Raw genomic sequence first — 21,951 nt, 5'->3', positions numbered from 1 at the left:
TACGTGCCTGCGAACCACTTCCTCCAGGCGACGAAAAGGACAGGGCGACTGGGGTTCCAGAGCAACTCGCGGCGGCTGTTCCGTGGGTGTGAGGGGAAAACTGACCGCTCCACAGCCGGCGTGTCCAGGAAAGGAAAGAGCCCCTCAGCGGCGCAGAAACGAACCCGCAGCATGCGCTTCCCCGCTCAGCCTCTCCGCGGCAGCGCAGCCGGCCCTTTCGATCACGTGCGAGGGGCGGGGCCGGGGCCGGGCCGAGGGCGGGAAAGAGGGTCCGCGTGAGGCGTGGGAAAGTAGGTGCCTGTGGCCGCCATGTTGCGTAAACTCACAGAGGAGCAGATCAGCGACTGGTTCGCCATCGGCAAAGCCGTGACTGCTGTCGAGTTACTGGGCGGCACACTGCCCAGTGGCTCCCGGGCCCCTCTTGCTACGCAGGAACCATTAATAGCTGTAGGGTGAGTGTGGGGTGTTGAGCTGCTGCTCTTGGCAGCCAGGAGATGGTCCTCACACCTGTGGTGAAGGGCTGTCTGTGAAGGCACCTGTAGCCTACCTTCTCTGAAAAGCGTGCCTGTGGCCCAGCGTGTGCAGGGCATTTCCGCATGGTCTGGACTGGTTCCTCTGCTTCCCTACTCCCTGGGAGCCTGGATGGTGGGGTTGTCAGATTCCAGCTTACCCTCAGTAATGTTTGTGGCTGTAGCCTGAGTGTGGGTAGATGTGTTTTTGTGAGTTTAATATTAAAGTTAATTTCTGATTTCCTACTTCTATTGTGTTGATTATCACTAGATGCACTACAGGTAGACTTTGCTTTCTTTAAAGTTTGTTGGTGCTGGTGTGTCCTTGTTGCAAGTGCTGTTGAAAAACTGTAGAATGGTGTTACAAAGGACCCGGTGTATTCTGATTCAGAAGTTTCACTTGTTACATAGGCCACAAATTGGTGAAAATCCAACTTCTTACCTGTTCTTCTTACTTCTAATGTTCCTCTGCAGCCAACAGTTGAGACACTGATGTTATTTATAGCAGGTGTTCCAAGTTACTTCCATACTGAATCTTTCTGTTTGCTTCCATATAGGAACTTCTCTTTTCTCTGAGCAGCAGGTAACAGTCTGTTTTTCTGAATCAACTGCTATGTGTTTTCTAACTAAACTGCTTATGTTCATTGCTCTTGTGACCTATCTGAAGAATTTAAGTTACCAGGTAAATCTAGTTGAAGGTATACTAGCATGTCACTCCTTGGATGTGCTTTAGTCTCAGGTGGCAGAGTTTACAGCTAGGGAGGAGAACAGTAATGTATATTTGTGTAGCAGCCAAGTACATTTGGGTTTCACTAGTGTCTGGGTATTGAAAACCAAATAAATACTTCCTAAACTGGAAGGTGCTGTGGCAGTGCATAGTAATCTTTAGATCAGGTATAGTTAGTGTATCTGTGGTTGCTATAGAAAAGTGTTTTGTACGCACTTCCATATATTAGCCTCTTCCAAAATTAGCTGGAGGTATAGTCTAGAGTGAGTGTGGGGTTGGTTTGGTTTTTTTCCCCTGTATCACGTATAGTGGTATAGGTCACTGTATTTCACAAACTCTTAAAGGGTGTACATTGGCTTCTGAGAAAGAGTGAACTTTTTGCCTAGCATCTTAGCAGCAAATATTCTGACAGGTCAGCAGAGACTGTGCAGGCTATCAACTTCTGTCTTTGCTTCAGGGAAAGGACAAAACTGGCACATTAAGATATCTGTCCCCTCTCACCCTTTCATGTTAAAGTGCTGCGATTAGCAAGCTTCTAACTGAGAGCTACTGGGTTAAAATTCCAGAAGTGACCAGACAGAACTTTAAAGTTTTTTAAGATTATTTACTGTGAACGTAGTTCCTAAACCCCAGTATGTATGAGATGTCTGGGACATCTCAGTCTTTATTTAGCTGCAAATAACATTTCTGTAATACTTAAGAAGGGTTTGGCAAGAGGTTCTTGAACTCAACTGAACACTAAGCCACTGAAATCTATTTAGTAACATAGGAGAATTAGCAAGATTGATCAAGCCTTGTGTGCCTAGGCAGAGGCAAATCTTTGGTTAAACAGATACCTCTTTCCACTGAAAAGCCTGAGCAGATAACCTATTTGTGGGGCTTTACAGTTGTGTTAACAAAGAGAATTTACTTTTACAGGTTGGTTTTTTTTTTTCCTCCTTTCTCATCTGTAGAAGGAGAGGGATTATGCACCCTAAATAGCCATTTCTGTATATGTGGACAGAGCTTCTCATCATTAGACATATAAAATCTTTGAGCATAGATGATAGGTGTATGTGTGTTCTGCTGCATAATGAAAGGAAAAAGGTGTGTTTGTGTAGCTGTGTTTTATTTTATAGTTTCTGTTTCACAGTTCTGGGAATGTGCTTACATTTAGGGAGTTTTTGCAAAACTTGAATTTTGAGAAGGTTTAGATTCAGTCAGGAGATGCTTAGGTTTTATTCACTGATTTCTTAAGAAAGAGTTTGAAGAGCTGAAAACAAAAGAGTTTCTCTCTTTTTCCTGAGGCTGCTCGTAGCATAATAGTCTATTTTAATATTTTCTTCAAAAATATTGGTTTGTTTCTTGGGAAAATCAAACCCATAAAAAGACTCATAGAATGCATTCTCTTCCTTTACCAATGATGCCTCAAATTCCAAGACTTTTAAGATTATCTTGTTATCTGAACTACCTCTATTATAGTAGTATTAGTAATTGAGCTTTTTAGGGAAAGATAATAGGTCTCAGAAATTGTGGTTGGAATTTTGATGCTTAAATGGCTCGTTAATTAACTTTGTAATTCCTCTGAATATGTTTAACTGAATTCAAAGTAATTTAGACCCTTAAATTTTTCCTTATTATCAATACGATTGTGGTTCACATTAAAACACTTAAAGGCTTAAGTGTAGAAAAAGTGGTTATTCTTTCTTTGATCTCTTGCATTTCATAGGTTTAGCTTTCACCAAGTTAGCCCTTTTTTATAGCCAGCTTATTTAGCCAAAAACATTACATGCTGTTTGTTTTGCCTGACACTTGCGCAGGTGGGAGACATTGCTGCCCTTTGAAATCATTACCACTCACCTTTCTGTCACCTGAGTGGTGTGTGTTGGCTGCCTGCCCCTGTCAGAAATATCAGCTGGGATAGTGTAAGGAACAAAATAGTTTCAGACTGGCTCATGCAAATCATGTAAGTCATAAATAAAAAGTGATTAAAGAAACGGTTGCATTCTCAGCCAGTAATCTTCAGGGAAATGATGACTGGCCTACAGCCATGTTACTGCTACCTGATCTAAGGGTAAACTGAATTCCAGAAAATAGCTCATCTTGGCTAGCAGACTGAGGTACAGATTCTCTTTGCAGCATGCTGCAGTAAACCTGCCATATTTCTTTAAAATACATTTGACTTTTTTAGTTTATCTTTGTGCTTTTATACCTTTGCTTTTTCTATGCTTCTCTCTGCTTTTTAACTAAAGAGAATACAGAATACTTTCATCAGATTAAAGTGCTCATATTCTGTGTAGTTACCTCTCATTTCTGTATTTGAAAAAATGGACAAAGTGAGGTTTTAGTGGCTGGCATTTTCTCATCCTCTGGATAAATTTATTAACTGTATCCTCTCCCAGTTCCCGGTTCGGTTTCTCCTTTCCCCCCAAGTGTGGACACTAGAACTGGATGCAGTAGCCTAGTATCAGTTTCATCAATAAAACATGCCTACGAAAGTAGGTAAGCCTTTTTGTGCGCTTCCTTAGCATTGCGTTGGGATTTAACACTGAATTGGCTCTGATGCCTAGGTATCTTTAGTTATTATCCAGTTACTGCCTTTTAGCATATGGTGTAGTTGATGGTCCTTGTGCACTTAGAAGACTGCATTTGCTTATATTACAGTGAAATTTATGAAGATTGGGTCAGCTGTATCTGTTTTTTGGTGGTTTGTTTTTTGTTGTGGTTTTTTTCTTACCGGTTTTCGGTGATCATAAAGGTAAGTGGACTTTGCATGTTTAGTGGCCTACCATTTTCCTTAAAGTAAAATTTGGAAGCTACATTTTTAGGGCTTTTTTCACCTATTTTCCATTAGAAAGCTGTGAGGGTACCGTTCTAGGAAACAAATTTATATGAATTGCCATTGCAGGAATCTTGCACATTTGACCAAATAAAAACTATCTTCTGAAACCAGTATTGTGGTTACCTTCTTTACTATGTGAAATGTACTTAAGTTTAACTTTCTGGGGAGCTTTATGACTGAGGAAAAACCTTTCTTTCAAACCATTCCTGCCCTTGTGCAGGGATCCATGTGTGGATTGTGTAGAACTGCATGAAAAGAATCTGATACTCTTTATTCTGCATCATAAGGCAGAGTAAGTTGAGATCAACGCTTTTGATGTTTACCAACAAACTGACAACTGCGCAAAAGGAGGGTGAAGAGTTCATACCAGCTCTGGGTGCAGATATAATGAGTGAAGCTTTCTGTGTTTAGCTTATGGAAACGTCAATACTTTTGGTATTGAGCTGCAATTTTTTATTATTGTAAACTTGTCGGAACTGATTTACACTAGTGTTCTAGTGCTTTGTCCTGTAGATGCATGCAAGAGTTGTGATTGTTTCACCTTCTCTGTATATTACGTTCCTCTCTTCTGTAGGAAATGTCCTCTAGATTATAAGCTTTTCAAAGTTGTGGGTTGGTTTGTTTTAATAATTTTATTTCTTATGAAAATACTCTGCCCTTTGTTTCATGCAATTTATGTTGCTTTATTAGTAAATTCTTTCTTGGGTAGGGGATACAACTGTGTGGCACAAGGGAATAGCTTCCAGTTGTATGTTACCACCTTGAGAAAATCTGCACATTTTCTTCGGTATGTTTGGAGAAAATATCAGAGGAAGCAGTTTTGCTGCATGTTTGCAAAATAATGTGTTTTGTGAATTGGGCCATATGAGTCTTGCCCATTTTTTGTGATGTTGCAGACAGATTAAAAGAAAATCTGGAGCTGAAGAGGTTACATAAGACATGTAAGAATTTTTTTCTATACAGTGGTGGGAAATGTTGTAAACTGAGTTCTGGCATATGTTTTCATTGATTTTCTGCTCCAATTGTCTGCTGTGACCGTAACTGCTACATATCAAATCAGTCTTATAAAACTTTATTATGAATCCACAATGATAGATGATGGCAACTGAAAAACATGAAATTTTGTTATAGTTACATTTAAAATGGCCACCTCTTGCCTTGGAATTGATCTGATGACTTTTTTACTATTCTAGAAAAGTACTGTCTGATTTGATGAAAATGGTTAAATTTAATGCAGACTCTTGAGTTTCAGGGTAGCTTCCAATAAGTCAAATGTAGAACTTTTTGAAATTCCTTAATTTCTGAAAGAACAGAGAGATAGTTCTTGAATGCTGTTAAATATTTCATGTTTTCATTTAGTTGTCTATGGTTACTGTACTTCAGCATGTGCGGGGCACAGTTCAGGTTAAAAAAAAACCCCAAATGCTACATGCAGTGTGTTATAATTTCAGACATTATTTTCATTTTAGAACATGTTCTTGAATTTGAGAAATAACTATTCAGGTCCAGCATGTATTTAACAGTTTATTTGGTATAACTGGTACTATATTAAACCATTTATCTTACACAGTGTAAAGTTCCCATAAAGCCTAAAAGCTATGTGACAAATACAGAAGTGTTTTCCTAAATCTTTGTGAATTGATGCTAATTCAGAATGTGGAAAGCAGTCTTTTCTTGTTTAAATACGTCTAGCTCTATATGGTTAAAAAACAAAACTCTTCAGAGTTTTTCCAGAAACATCTACATTTTGGTTAAAAGGTGCCTTCAAACACAACATCTTTAAGGAACTATAAAGATAAAAGGAGAGTTCATATTTAAAGTTTTGTTTACTGCATACTACTTCTAATCAAGGATTTTAATTTCTGAACTTGGAAAAAAGGAGGAGCATAGCATGTTTCTTATTCCCATGTTTGTGGATGGCAATCACAAGAAAGGAATGATGAAGGCTACATAGCTTTTTTTGAAAGATACACAAACTAGTTTAACCTGATGGGTAGTAATAGGGTAGATTCCAGATTCTATCAGAGAAGGTAGGAAACATGCTCTGTGTATTTTTGTCAACATAACTTGAAACTGTGGGAATTTCATCTTTGTCCGATTTGTTAGAACTGTCTCCACGCAGGCTGAATTGGTCAGAGCAATTTGTATTCCATGCATCTACCGGTTGGTATTGTTGATTTTCTCTCTCAATGGTGGCAAGAAAATCTTTTAAAACTTGCTTGAATATGTAGACTATTTCCCAGGGTAAAACATCATTTTCTGCCAAAACTTCACGAAATCTAGAAACAAAGAAAAATTGAAATCTAATCATCAGCACTGAAAACTATTCTGTTTCCTCTCTGGTCTTTTGAGGGGGGGAAGGAGGAGGAAGTGACTGCATTCTGGTGTCATTTATTCCTTGCTGCCACATTTCCCCACATATGCCCCCAAAATATTATAAGACGAAGAGAGCTCTAACAATGCACTGGATGTGGTCCAGCTATTATGAGGATTGAAAGCTATTGTTATTGAGTATGCTTTAATTTTTTCTTTAGCCCATCTGCGTAGCTTGATTTAAACTGACTTTGCCCTTAGGTATATTCCGGGCTTTGAAAGGTACATAGGCTTGTTCTGTCATTTCTGCATGTCTCTAGAAAATGTTCTTGAAATACAGGCATAGACAACTTTTTCTTCGTAAAATGTGGGGGGTTTATTTGTTTTTAGAAAAACAGTTTTGTTTTGTTTTTTACACTGATTTGATACTTTGAGAGTCTTCTGCTAGTGAACCTGGGTTTCTGCATAACAGTGCATTGCATTAGTCCTTTAATTTGATTTTTGGTTGTTGGGTTACAATTTAGTAAATACTGGGGGTAAATAACAGAGGAAAATCTGAAAGTATTGTGTTTAAGCATGTGAGACTTCCCTTGTTTTGTATTAGACCAGGAAAATCCTGATTTAAAAACTTCCTTCAAGTACAATGTGGTAAAGATGTAATTTCTAAAACACCTGTAAAAGTGTGTTCCAGTTGCTCGTCATTGTTACTTTGGAAGAAAGATTAGAGCCAAATATAAGCTTGGATTAAGTAGATGAAACATTTATGATAAGTAGTCAAAGTTAGTAAAATATATGAAACAATTACCTGCTGAGAACAGCTGCTGTTTGGTAAGGCTGGATTTGTGAACACAGAACTTCAAGCTGCCGTTGCTCGGTAGCTGGAATTGTTGCTTGAGGGTTTTGGTAGTTCTTTAGCCAGTTGTAATCCATAGCAGTCTTCTGGACTTTTTGTTCATTTTCAGTCTCTTGCACTAATCTTTCACGCTCTTTCAGGTGCCATTTCAATTCCCTCAGTAGGGTTTCTGTAACTACTTCTGATCCAGGATATCTTGTGGGTTTGTAGGAATCATTTTTTGACCATTTCATCCAGCCAAAAAGTGGCATTTTTAAGCTGTGAGGGGAGGGGGGGGGGAAGTTTGTTTGTTTCTGTCCAACTGATAGTTATTTATACTGGTAGACTTAGTTCTTAGCAACTAAATGTTTAAAGGAAACTTTATTAATGATACTAAAATATTTTGCAGTACAGTATGAGTAGTGGTGACAGTAATTGCCAAACTATAATTAAATCTGACAAGTCTTACCTTTTATAATATTTTCTATCTATTTTCTGAGTTAAGTAACTGTGTGAAGTTTATAACATTTAAAGGGCATATCTGTCATCTTGGAAATATTTCATTTTTTTTATCCTGGTTTCAAAAAGGGGAAAAAAAAAAAAATCCAAACCCCACTGAACAAACAAAACCTACGAAACAAAAAAACCCCGACAAAAACCCCAAACCAATGAAACAATAACACCCTCTCCCCAAAACAAAAAAGAGAACCCCAATAAAAACTCAAACCTCCAAAATTTGATGTTACCTGTACATTTAAAAAGTGATTAAATAAAGCGCTGGAACTCTGCATGATCTATTCTTGAAAGCTCTGTGTCAGTTTTTATTTTAAATAATTTCTTGTTTACATAGCCTGGAAGCAGAAATCTGGTGGAATAGGCTTTTAAGTTGCAGTTGGTTACAAATCATGCAGATACAAGCATACTAGTTGGAATAAATTAACATAAATTACCTTTGCAGTTGTCTGTCAACAGTGTTGTTTCAGGTGAGTTTGCTTGAAGATCTCTTATTCTAGCATATCCTGTTTCCAGGGTTTTACTACTGCTGGAAAAAAACAAGGTGGGTTTTTTCTTTTCCCCCTTTTTTTTTTTTTTTCCATTTACCCAAACTGTGCTTAGAAAAATGACTTTCTGTACTGAATATGACAGTTTAAGTTTTTCTGCTTTTAAGGTTCTTTTTCATCCTCTGTCCCAGAGAGAAGTAGTAATCCATTTAACCTAACATGGTCTCTCAAATACTTTCTCTAAAGTCCATTAAGATCTCCTACCTTTGAATTGAGTTCTGCCGATGGCAGCAGTATAAAAAAAGATGGTAACAGTTTCAAATGCTTGTTGCTAAATCCATCGAAAGGTATTCTTGGTAGTGAGATGAATAATGATAGTCTGAAGCAACTACAGACGTGCTTCTAGCTAAAGTTAAGGCTGTCGTATGATGTGATGCTTGGCTGTGCATAGCTGTAGGTCACAGTTTAGAGCTGTATTTTTATGCCTGTAGAGTGCTAAAAATAACTATGTTGCTTTTATCATCAAACTAAACTTTCAGGCCATTGAGATGCTGGAAGTCTTAGCTCCCATTAGAGGGGGATCAGGCTGTTCTGCTGTCACTTTTAAACAGCTAAGAATAGTCTTTCTCTAGTAAAGATCATCTAAAGCCTTTGTTAAGCAAGTGTTGACAGAAAAGAGCTATTTGACAGTTGCTCAGGATTTTGTTGCTATATTAAATACTTCTTCCAGATGAATTTCATCAATCTCATGGTACTACACTTGTTCATTATTGTGCATAACTGTTAGCATTTTTAATTAACATTTCAAATGTGTTTAAAGAAGCCAGTCTGTAACACCTATGGTGTGCCATGCAAGACACATGAACCTAATTAAAGGAATAGAATTGTAAGGAGATGCAAATTAAGGTCAAACTGATCGCAGAATTGTAAGTCTTACCATGGACATTGCTGCTTCTCAACTGGATGTCAGTTGCCTGCTCCCTCTTTCCTTCATGAGTTTTTCAAGCATATCCATTTTTAAGATTCATTTTCAGGGATGGCATTGTGCACACTAAAGGTCGCTGAAGCAGCCATTTTCCATTCCAGTAATCTGGTCTCTTCCTATTAATCTAAACAGTAGTCATGGTCTGCAAAATGCCTTCTGTTCTGTTGATTCTTGTTCTAATGATTGTCTTTGCCCCTGTAAGTATTTTTCATTCCTACTTTTTTGCTTCCGTTGGTGTGTTGAACTGTTGGGAGAACAAGGGTTCTGTAAATTTGTTCTAGATGTCATACAACATAAAGGATGACGTGTATGGCTGTTATTAAAGTTGATACTGCTTATACATTGGAAAAATTCAAATGTCAGTATTAATACTCTTCAACTGGAAGGTTTTCACATTGCATTCTGTGTGGTACTATGAAAAGGAAGGGAGCTAGGTTTATGATGACAGAACTGTCCTGACAGATTTTCAGATGAAAGTAAAATGCTCCTTGCCACCTCCTTTACAGCACAGTTAACATGTCTCCACTTTTTCCTCCACTATCAAATCTGAAAGAAAACTGCTGTACAGTGTAAAACCATTGTAGTGTCTTTGCAAATTAGAGGTGCATACTGGAAGGTGTGCAAATTAATTGAGAAACCTACACCAGTTGGTTTTGTGGTTTGTTGGGGTAGGGGAGGTGTTTGGTTTTGTGGTTTGTTGGGGTAGGGGAGGTGTTTGGTTTTTTTATCTACTTGTTGGTTGTATCCTCAAACTTTGTGGCAGGATACCGAGAGTGATACTTATCTTTACATTGGTAGGAGAACGTTAAAGCTGAAAAATCTGTAGTGTTTCTACTTCTGTATGCATTTCAGATCTGTGTTCTGGAAGAGATGACTGCTTACATGAGGCAGGCACTGGGAACTGAAACGTAAAAGCAGAGCAGTATTTTTTGCAGTTGTTAGCCAGTGGTTAATCCTGGAAGCTTTGTGGAGAGTTACAGTTCCATCCAACTGTCCCTAAACGTACTCATGGTTTTGCAGTGCTGTGTCAGGATAGAAGTTTTGGCTTAACTTTGGCTGGGTCTGTTCCCTGAGGGTATTACTCATTAGTGAGTTTGTCTTTATTAGTAGCTAGTTATAATTTGACCTGGGGGAAGGGAAAAAGGGCTATATTTTGGTTCTTCTCAATATTTTGTAGGCAATTTCTAAAATTGCAATAATAAAATTACAAATGATATGAAGTTTTTGACTACTTATGTTTAGGTTTCTAGCTTTTTTTTTGGATGTTCTTTGACACTTCATTATTGAGGAATGACGTTTTAGTCTCCTTAACATTGTCCGTAAATTTAGATAACTTGGAGATGCTGTGGTTTTAAAGTTATTTATGGTCTTAAGCTTCTAAATCCCTCTTGTCTTTGGCATTTTGTCTTATTACTCACTTCTGTAAATTTTCTAAAAGTTTCAGTCCTAGAACTTCTTACTTACCAAACCAATATCTTTATATTTGTTTCCATTTTCTGAACTTATTACTCAGTTCAGAATTTTCTATTACTTATTACAATAATTACTCATTTTTGTGTTTTTTAGTAAGCCATAATGTACTCTGCTACTGCAGCAGAGCAGTTGTTTGCGAATTGGTTCCCCCCCTCCCTGTAAATTAGCCCCAATTGTCTGTGTGTCTAATAAAATGTAAAGTGAAGATTCTTTGAACTTTTTTAAACTTTCTTTCAACCTCTTTTTACTTTGCTTTCCTAATTTTGGGGCAAGGAATGTAATGAATTACCAAAGCATCTGTTGTTTCTGTAACTTAATTGTCTTTGAACTGCAGTGAATGATATCTCCTCTTATGTAGGTAAATGAGAATGGGTGTCTTTTCATATAAGCATTTCATAGGCTTTCTCTTAAGATAACTGTTCCTTTTTCTGTAGCTTATTTCAGGCTTGATATCCGATGCTGTTCTCAAATTGAACTGAGGGAACAGCAAGGGTTGCTAGAACGAAAGTGGAGATTTCTTCTCATAAATCAGTTCAGACAGTTTTAGTGGTATTTCCTTTCTTGCTATGGCAGCTCCAGGTTCCTTGGCAAAGTCTTATTCCAAAACAAAAGCCTTACAAGAGCACATGCTAATTGAAAATTGATTGGGGAAATAAGGAAATAAGGGTGGCAGCAAGATCCCAGGATAAAATGGGATCTCCTTCCTTGCATTCCTGGGTAAGGCAGGTTTTTTCTTTATATTTTATAATGGCTATGTACAGAGCACTTTAAAACTTTAGTGTTAGCTTATTTTTATCCTGTGGACTTCATAGTACCATGTGGAGAAGCTCTGATTGTGTGGCCATGCAGCTAGATGTATTGACTTGTGTCTCCAGTGCCTTCAGAGCATATGAAGAGTAAATTCACTTCAGGAGTAGTTGAATAGAGGTAGGCAATCTAAAATAGGTTTGTGTGGCAGAGCTTTTATATAAGGAGGTTGTTAAACTGTTGCATCAGTATAAGTGGGTGAAGACAACCACACATGAAACAATGGAGCAATATAAATACATCTCTACAAAGTGACTGCTTTGTTGTGGTAAGGATTTCTTATGGGTTATAGTGGATATATTTGGTTTCCTCATGGCTTTTACCTGTGCTTGTTTCATGATATTTGGCTTCCAAATACAGAAGTGAGGAATCATGGAGGTAGCTTAATTTACATTCCCGTAGTTATGTGGGTACACAAAGTGAGCATTATTTACATGAAATTACTGTAGGTTAGATTAATCTGGAAAGGTGTGGAGGTTTTGCCCTAGTAGCTTCAGTAAATGTAGACACAGCCTCTAATTTAGAAGGTGGTCTTCATAATGAGTGGCTCTATGGGTCACCAGTCACAATAGCAAGCATGCCTTGGTGCATGTGGCAGAACGGTTCCTACTGAGGCCGTGTGCTCTGTTCATTGTCTTCTTTCACCCTCCAATTAAACATGAGGCACCGTTCCATTTACTGCTTGTTTCATTCTGGTTAGTAGGAGGCTGTTACTAGTATTTACTCAATTGAAGGAATAGGAACATCAATCTTGTGTGGTATTAGTACATGCCACCTTTAAAGAATTCCTCCTAAGACAGTGCTGTATCCATTGTGGCAGGTATGTTCTGGGTATGGTTTGTACTGAATGAGGTGTATCTAAACCCAGAACTTGCTGTGAGAACCCTCAGTTTCGAAGGGCTTTTGTTCAGCCGCATATGTGGCTTGATGTGAAGGTATGGAAGTCCAGTTCATGGCTCTAATCTTTAACCTGAAAATGCCTGTTTCTCGGAATGTTTCATCTGTTCTGGGAATTCCTCTTTTGCCTCTTGCTGTTTTACATCCCAATTGTGAGGGGGAACTGGACAATCAAGATATTCTGGGATTAAATAACTGGTGTGAGGATGCAAAGATTTAGCATTTACTTAAGTAGAAGTATTGCTTGCTTTTAAAGTTCTTCAGAGTTAAAACTTCCGAATCTCGCCAGTACAGGATTGTACCTTACAGCTTTGTACCTTACCAACTAGGAGCCCTCATCTGTGTGTTAAAGGCAGAGCACAACTACAGAGTGAGAATATTTATGTACACTTGTGATGTAAGTACAACAGACAATATACAGATTTAAATAGCTGACACTTACCACAGGGAAATAGAATGAACCAATGTGAGATGCACATTCTGAGGGTGCCAAATATACGTGGATTTTCACTTTGTTGGTACAATAGCAAAGTGTAACTCCAAAGGAAGAATAAAGGTGAGGTGATTTTGTGGATGTTCACAGGAAACTTCCTCTAGTATAAGCAGTAGCCTTAGAGAAAGGTGGATTCTTACTTGACAGTCATCATAACTAACCTTTATACCAGCTACTTTAAAAGATGAGACTGTTTATGGCAAAGTAGTATTTCTTTGCTAAAAAGAGGTGACGATATAACAATGAAAGTTCTCAAGGGATCAGCTGTTTTTTTCAGTGTAGTGTTTTCTTGTGAAAAGATATTGTTCTCTTAGTGTATTCTGGGAGAAAAAAGCTGCAAATTCAAGTCAGCTCTAAGCACAGCAAGACGACTTTAGTCTTAACATACATGTCTTAACATCACACACACAAAGGAACTTCCTAAACTGACAACCAGGTCCTGTAATAAAAAATCAGTCTAGTTAAACCTGAGGCTACTACTGTACCTATGTGTAAGAATTACAAATTCAATACTTGCTGTGCTGATTGAGTGTGCTGTTGGACAAAAGTGGGTTTTTGAAAGCCAGCTTGAGAAGGTGGTGGTGCTGCACAGCAGTTAGCTCTCCTGTCTTCATGTGCCGTGGGGCTGTGCTTTTGAACTGTCTCACTAATTCTAGTTAAAAATGAAACAAACCTTTCAAAACCACTTAAGTTTAACCAAATATTGCACTGATGTGAGCAACAAGGTGTGACAAATGGTGTGAACAGCTGGAGAAACTTCCTTGGAAGATTTTATGGCATCTCTACCATCTGAGATGCTACTGACTCTGAGAAGAGTGAGATTTCATTTTTGTAGCTGTCTGTATCTAGCAAGTTGGATGATTTGCTTCCATTTATAAACACAGTCCCACTCTAGATTCAGTGATCAAGTTTGCAGTGCATTTTGCTTTTGATTTGACAGAACAACGCACTGTAGCCGTTTCAGGCTGCAGACAGATGGTGAGTCTACCTCCTCTGATCACTTCAGTAAGCATTTAACACCGCTTTCACTTTTTAACAACTACGAATGAAACTTGCTGTGAGCCTACACCAGAGGCCTCTTGGTAAGACTCCTTGTTTGGTCTTTTGCTATGACAGCTAACAACAGTAGTAATTCAGTTTTAACAGTGTTAGTTGACAGAAAGTTGTGTAAGCTATTATTGTATTTCTGTGGCTGTGATAAATAAAATCAGGATATGTTTGAAGCTGATTTCTTCCAGTTGGACTGGCTGTAGCATTAATGTCTCTCGTGCTGGTGACGCTTCACTAATAGGCAGGGGAGTTACAGGCATTGGTTTGAAATTGAGGAGATCTTGCATTTGATACTTGCCTATGTTTACAGGCATTTTTGAATTCAGCACATTTTCCTACTTGCATTGTATTTTATTCAGATATTCATTTAAACTGGATTTTATCAAGTTGATGGCCAAATGCTTTTTGTTTTAATTTTCTTATGGCGATTTTTGTTTTTGGTTGTGATTTGGCCAAGTTCCTTGCTTTTGTGGTTAGAGGGAAGGAATGAATTTTGAAGCTTCAGGAGCTGTACATGCTTTGAATGTTGCTAAAGGATCAGAAACAATGCTTCAGAAGGTCTATGGGTTTGGTTTAAGTTAATAAATATGAACAGCCACCTAACTTCTAATTCGTAACTAATTATAACAGCATGAATTTACAGAGTTAACTCTTTCATGTGTGGTAGAGAGGAAGTTGCTATGTGGCTTGTCACCATCTGCTACAGGTAATAGCTGCCTTCTTCCAGACATCCCTACTTGACCTATGGCTGCAGAAAGAGGAGCTCAGCAGCAGCTCATCTCCAAGAAGAGTCCAGTTCTTTGAAGCCCAGCAGTTCATCCCAGTCTCCCCCACTGACATAAAATCCCACAGCAGTAGACAGTAAATTTGAGGATTTGGGCTGTTTCATTCTGGCATTTCTGGTTGTTTTTCTTGGATTTTAACTGTTTGTAAGGTGGAAGTTGGAAGGTCTTACAGAGCTATTAGTTTGATGTAGAAGAAATACTTCTGAGATGTTGCATTTACATAGTCTATCCAAATCCAAGCATTGGCATTCTAGTTTTGCAGGATTTTGTGAAGCAGTTTTAGTGAATTCTCTTTCTCTCTCCCTCTCCCCAGGTAATTAAGGTTTTAAAACAGGAACTCTGAATAGCTTTGTGAGGAAGAGCAGTGACAGCTAGAACAGCTGTAGAGTGGGGAACAGCTCTCAAGTGGAGGGGGGGGAAACATGCACCCCATCAATTCTTAGATTCTTAATCTGTTAGTCACTTTGTAAAATGTATGTTTTAGTATTTCATAGTTTTCACTTATTCTGAATTTTATTAATCTTCTATTTTTGTGACTGATACACTATGGGTTTTGAATGGCTTTGAATGACAGTATCTTATTTCTTTAAGGTTAGTGTATTTCTGCAAGTAAGATCAGTCTTCTAAAAGTATGGAACATGAACTGCCAGTTAAAAGGAAAGCGATTTTTAGTATGTCCTTCAGTAAACCCTGTGGAAGGTTATTTACTGTCACGGCAAATGTTCAGTTATGTAAAGTGTCACATTATTTTAGTTTCAGAAAGTTTTGAAACAGCCTACTGTATATATTGTACCAAAATTCTACAGCAAAATATTGCTCTGTATGCAGTATTTTCAAGTGATTCCCCTTCCCCCCAAAGAAAAGATCTCTAAGTAGGTGGACAGCTTGTGTGTGTGATAGAAACCATGACTTTGAGCAGCCCTTCTCTTGCAATCTCTGAAATGAGTGACATTAGTTTTATGGTCCATGTGAATAGGGATTTTTTTTTTTTGCCAAATGAGGCAAAACATAAACAAGCAAAAAGTACATGGAGCCCTACAACACTTTGATTTTTCAGTTCTTTTTCTCTAAGACGGAAATGTTCTTGAAGTTACATGGCCTTGAATAGGAGCTTCTGCCCCAAAATTTAGTAGTTAATAGAAATGTAACTGCAGTTGGATAAACAAGCATCTGAATCCTCAGAATTTCATTGCATACTTAAATATTTTCGTTATACAATCAGGTTTGCTGTGTAAGCAGTGTTGTTTTTTTCAGGGAATAAGACTGTTCATTTAATAAAGCTTTTTTTTAAGCATTGCTTCTAGAAACATTAACTCTGTATGCATCCTGGAAAACATGCTAAGGCACATGAAAAACAACGAGGTGGTTGGTGACAGCCAACATGGCTTCACTAAGGGGAAATCCTGCCTGACCAATTTGGTGGCCTTCTATGATGGAGCCACGGAACTGATGGACAGCGGCAGAGCAGTCGATGTCATCTACCTGGACTTGTGCAAAGCTTTCGACACTGTCCCACATGACATCCTTGTCTCTAAATTGGAGAGACATCAATTTGATAGATGGACCACTCGGTGGATAAAAAACTGGCTCGATGGCCGCACGCAAAGAGTTGTGGTAAATGGCTCGATGTCCAGTTGGAAACCTGTAACGAGTGGTGTCCCTCAGGGATCGGTGTTGGGACCGGTCCTGTTCAACATCTTTGTTGGTGACATGGACAGTGGGATTGAGTGCGCCCTCAGCAAGTTTGCCGATGACACCAAGCTGTGTGGTTCGGTTGATACGCTGGAGGGAAGGGATGCCATCCAGAGGGACCTTGACACGCTTGTGAGGTGGGCCGATGCCAACCTTATGAAGTTTAACCAAGCCAAGTGCAAGGTCCTACACCTGGGTCGGGGCAACCCCAGGCACTGCTACAGGCTGGGCAGAGAAGAGATTCAGAGCAGCCCTTCAGAAAAGGACTTGGGGGTGTTGGTTGACGAAAAGCTTAACATGAGCCGGCAGTGTGCACTTGCAGCCCAGAAAGCCAACCATATCCTGGGCTGCATCAAAAGAAGCGTGACCAGCAGGTCGAAGGAGGTGATCCTGCCCCTCTACTCTGCTCTTGTGAGACCCCACTTGGAGTACTGCGTACAGTTCTGGTGTCCTCAACATAAAAAGGACATGGAGCTGTTGGAGCGAGTCCAGAGGAGGGCCACGAGGATGATAAGAGGGCTGGAGCACCTCCCATATGAAGACAGGCTGAGGAAGTTGGGGCTATTCAGCCTGGAGAAGAGAAGGCTGCGTGGAGACCTCATAGCAGCCTTCCAGTATCTGAAGGGGGTCTACAAGGATGCTGGGGAGGGACTCTTCCTTAGGGACTGTAGTGGTAGGACAAGGGGTAATGGGTTCAAACTTAAACAGGGGAAGTTTAGATTAGATATAAGGAAGAAGTTCTTTACAGTGAGGGTGGTGAAGCACTGGAATGGGTTGCCCAGGGAGGTTGTGGATGCTCCATCCCTGGCAGTGTTCAAGGCCAGGTTGGACAGAGCCTTGAGCCACATGGTTTAGGGCAAGGTGTCCCTGCCCATGGCAGGGGGGTTGGAACTAGATGATCTTAAGGTCCTTTCCAACCCTTACGATTCTATGATTCTATGATTCTATTGGCATTGTAGTATATGAGCCAAACAAATTGCCTGTCACAGTTATGGTTGAGATTCAGCAATTGATTCTGTTTTTGATAACTGAGTATGAAATGCTTTGGTTAATATTTCAAATGCACAAATACAAAAAATTTACTGAGTGTATGCTGCTATGATGGCCTTGTTGACTTATTAGAGGTTATTCTATAGCTTGAAGAAAAGGAAGACCTTTCTCTAGCTGAATTTATTTAAAGAAAGGCACCCTGGGTGTATTTGGAAGTATTTGCAATTGATGTGTCAACAATTTCTGGTGTTAAACTGTGTTTCCCTTCTAGTAATTCCCCCAAAGTGGCAGCTAAATTTAATTTTATGTTTATGACACTGAATTTTCCTTTAAACCCAAATAAGGAATACTTAAAAATATTTCGTCCCAATCAAAGGCTCACAGTTGAGTAGTTGTATGTATCAAGATCAGTAATGCTTCAGGAAAACATAGTAGTTAAACCACATGGTAAGGAATAAGGAAAGTCTCCTGTTATCTCATAAGGAACAGCATTAATTCTCTTCCAAAAAGAGGCATGCGGGTACTATTTTTTTTTTTCTGCCTCCTACTGATCACTGCTTGTCAGGATCAAAGTTCCCATATCTGCTACTTCTGAGAGTATTTTCCAAAATAGGTAGGTTTTGAGATTAATACACCTTCATAGGTAGCTGATGTGTTGTTTTACAGATGCTAGGACATATCAAGAGTCTGTTGAGTGATGTTACTAACTGGGTTCTCAGTGCTTACGGTTTTGTCTGTCTGTGCCCACTTAGGGTGGACATGTGTCATGTTTGCATGTTCTGGCTGGTGTTGAGGATGAAATGTGACGTGATTTGAATAACATCAAACTCATCTTTTTTTTTTTTTTTTTTTTTTAAAAGGACGGGAAAGGGAGAAAAAGCCAGGACATCTAAAGTCTCCTGCATGTCTTAAATTGCTGACTTTAAATTTTCAGTTAATGTTAGTTGCAAAAATGCCTCTTAATGCCTCTTAATTTGGTAAAATTCTGAATGTGTTTCATAATGCAGCTGAAAGCTTGTTGTTTGCTAATACTGTAATGTATTTGGGGGATCAAAAGACTTGGGGGGGTCTGAAAGTTAGGTGAGCACCAAGGGTAGAATCTGGAAAACCAAAGGAATGTATGCTACAACAGGGCAGGTCTACTGAAATACGGGTTTTCACTGTGTCAGAGGGAGTAGAAATAGGGAAGAGATAACTGGTGTACTGGACAGACATATGCTTCATAAGTAGAATCCGGAAAAGTCCCTTCATTAGTGTTGTCCTTTCCCAGCCTGGAATTTCTGAATCTTTTCATTCCTCTGCTGTCAGCAAACATTTGTTGAAAATCATTAGAAGAGTGTTCCATCCCTTTCTGTTTGCCCAGGTACATACAACAAGATACCTCCCACCAGTGGCTCAGTAGTGATTACTTAAAAGGATCATATCGTTCTTAGAGTGCCAGAAGGCTTCATGATGATTTTTTCCCCATTTTGCTTAATAACATTATTCTGTAACCTTTAATTTTATTAAAGCTGTAAATTTCGTCATTAAAACATGTTGAAATGATGTAGTGAAGGTTGTCTGTTAATTTCATATGACTGTATGCAATTTTCTAATTGAATATGATTTTCCTAAAGACTCTAGCCTGATTCAGTGCATCGAGTGAGCAATGTTTGTTCTTAATGACTGGCTATTAAATATTTTCTTTATTCATTGTGTAGCCTGAGGTTTATGTGTGTACTGCATGCTGTTTTCTGAAAGCCTGCTTTTGGAAAGAAAATACCCAGAAATCCAAACAAAAAACAAAAACTAAAAAAATTACTGTATTCTAAAAAATCGCTAAGGACAGTCACATTGTCCTCATTTTCCTGGAGCTGTGCAGGCAAAGGTCAAAAGCATGTGCATACTTTTGTGAGCTCATTTTGAAATGCTTAATACTCCAAAAACATTTAGTTATCTGGTATTATAGGCAACTGTTTCTTAGCTGACTTCAGCTCCTGCTGAAATACGAATGCTTCTGCAAGGTCTTTACAGTAACTGGGGAACGCAGTCCTACATTTCTCATCCTTAGCCCCTACCTTTCAGTGGAAGTAATTTGCTTGCTATTTGCTCAGGGCTCTGTCAGTTGAGTACTACCCGCTCCTACATGACAGCATTTTCTGTCCTAATCAGATGGCTTTTGTTCTTGTGGAGGACTGAAGGACAAGTTGTATTTACTGCATGATCAGCTTTTATATGTGTCCAGTGCACTCAGTGAGGCTGCAGTCTTACAGACATGAAAAATAATAGGTTATATCACTAAAATCTGTATAGTACATGCATACAATGCTGCCAAGTAGAGATTGTGTGGCCAAGCTTAATTATGTTCATTCAGCTACTGAATCATAGAATTATAGAATGGGTTGGGTTGGAAAGGACCTTCAAGACCATCTAGTTCCAGCCCCCCTGCCATGGGCAGGGGCACCTTCCACTAGACCAGGTTGCTCAAAGCCTCATCCAGCCTGGCCTTGCACGCTGCCAGGGATGGAGCAGCCACAACTTCTCTGGGCAACCTGTGCCAGTGTCTCACCACCATCATAGCAAAGAATTTCTTCCTAATATCTAAATCTACTCTCTTTCAGTTTAAATCCCTCCTTGTTCTGTCACTACATGCCCTTGTAAAAAGCCCTTTGAGTTTTACTTGTGTTTAATATTGGCAGACCTGAGGTAATGGTTGGACATGATCTTAAAGGTCTTTTCTAACCCAGTTGATTCTATGATTCTAGTATACATTCAGTGGAATAACCTACTTAACAAGCGGTCTGACATGTGTATGAACTTTTCTGAATTGTACCTTGGATTCAGGCCCGTTGTGGAGTGTTCCCTGTCCCAGCTGTTTCAGAAGGGTTAGAGTGATAAATGTGGTTGCTGATAAAAGTCTGCTTGCTGAAAGTAGGCAGCTGTTGCTCATGTAGTAATTGTGCAAATGCGTGCAATCCTGTTGAACCCTGCTTTGAGAGATACATGAGATCCAGGGCAAAAATGGCTGGAAAAAATCCAGGGAAAAAGTATTGTTTAACTAGGATAAGAAGCCATTTCTTGCTTTGTTGACAGCAGTAGGTGATAAATACTTGGTGTTTCCTGTAGGAGGAAATAAACACTGATCTGATTGAGTAGTCTGTAGCAGAGCCAAGCTGGCACAGTTTGCCTTGTCAGAAAAGATGGGTACTCTGTGGCATCAAGATACTGTGAATTACTCTATGATGAGAGCTGTGTGACTCAGTGCCATGTTAAAAATCTTTAGTTTTCAGCTTTATTTATTTGGAGTCAGTGTTGCTTATTATTTGGGTCAAGAAATACACTTATAGAATCATAGAATCATAGAATAGTTAGGGTTGGAAAGGACCTTAAGATCATCTAGTTCCAACCCCCCTGCCATGGGCAGGGACACCTTGCCCTAAACCACGTGGTCCAAGGCTCTGTCCAACCTGGCCTTGAACACCGCCAGGGATGGAGCATCCACAACCTCCCTGGGCAACCCATTCCAGTGCTTCACCACCCTCACTGTAAAGAACTTCCTCCTTATATCTAATCTAGACTTCCCCTGTTTAAGTTTGAAGCCATTACCCCTTGTCCTACCACTACAGTCCCTAAGGAAGAGTCCCTGCCCAGCATCCTTATAGACCCCCTTCAGATACTGGAAGGCTGCTCTGAGGTCTCCACGCAGCCTTCTCTTCTCCAGGCTGAACAGCCCCAACTTTCTCAGCCTGTCTTCATAGGGGAGGTGCTCCAGCCCTCTTATCATCCTCGTGGCCCTCCTCTGGACTCGCTCCAACAGCTCCATGTCCTTTTTATGTTGAGGACACCAGAACTGTACGCAGTACTCCAAGTGAGGTCTCACAAGAGCAGAGTAGAGGGGCAGGATCACCTCCTTCGACCTGCTGGTCACGCTTCTTTTGATGCAGCCCAGGATATGGTTGGCTTTCTGGGCTGCAAGCGCACACTGCCGGCTCATGTTAAGCTTCCTGTCAACCAACACCCCCAAGTCTTTCTCTGCAGGGTTGCTCTGAATCTCTTCTCTGCCCAACCTGTAGCAGTGCCTGGGATTGCCCTGACCCAGGTGTAGGACCTTACACTTGGCTTGGTTAAACTTCATAAGGTTGGCATCGGCCCACCTCACAAGCGTATCAAGGTCCCTCTGGATGGCATCCCTTCCCTCCAGCGTATCAACTGAACCACACAGCTTGGTGTCGTCAGCAAACTTGCTGAGGGCGCACTCAATCCCACTGTCCATGTTGCCGACAAAGATGTTGAACAGGACCGGTCCCAACACTGATCCCTGAGGGACACCACTCGTTACAGGTTTCCAACTGGACATCGAGCCATTTACCACAACTCTTTGCGTGTGGCCGTAGAGCCAGTTCTTTATCCACCAAGTGGTCCATCTATCAAATTGATGTCTCTCCAATTTAGAGACAAGGATGTCATGTGGGACAGTGTCAAACGCTTTGCACAAGTCCAGGTAGATGATGTCAACTGCTCTGCCCCTGTCCGTCAGTTCCGTGGCTCCATCATAGAAGGCCACCAAATTGGTCAGGCAGGATTTCCCCTTAGTGAA

The 21,951-nt window shown here is 39.8% G+C and overlaps 2 protein-coding genes across 2 annotated transcripts in view; one reads left to right on the top strand and one right to left on the bottom strand.

Annotated features, from left to right (window-relative positions):
• The first annotated feature begins 309 nt into the window (after window positions 1–309).
• TDRD9 (tudor domain containing 9) overlaps window positions 310–21,951 on the top strand; it is an 81,508-nt gene continuing 59,866 nt past the window's right edge. The window contains exon 1 of the mRNA XM_030482584.1: window positions 310–452. Within this exon, the coding sequence (XP_030338444.1) occupies window positions 310–452 (143 nt within the window). The remainder of the gene's footprint in view (window positions 453–21,951) is intronic.
• Window positions 5,879–7,475, bottom strand: RD3L (retinal degeneration 3 like). Its single transcript, XM_030482606.1, has 2 exons — window positions 7,176–7,475; window positions 5,879–6,336 (listed from the first exon to the last, which is right to left on the bottom strand). The coding sequence occupies exons 1-2, from the start codon at window positions 7,472–7,474 to the stop codon at window positions 6,039–6,041; spliced, it is 597 nt and encodes a 198-aa protein (XP_030338466.1). The 5' UTR covers window position 7,475; the 3' UTR covers window positions 5,879–6,038.

Source organism: Strigops habroptila, chromosome 4 (assembly GCF_004027225.2).
Source record: "Strigops habroptila isolate Jane chromosome 4, bStrHab1.2.pri, whole genome shotgun sequence".
NCBI lineage: Eukaryota > Metazoa > Chordata > Aves > Psittaciformes > Psittacidae > Strigops > Strigops habroptila.
The sequence above is the reverse complement of the archived record's forward strand: the minus strand, read 5'-3'. Positions and strand labels throughout refer to the sequence as shown.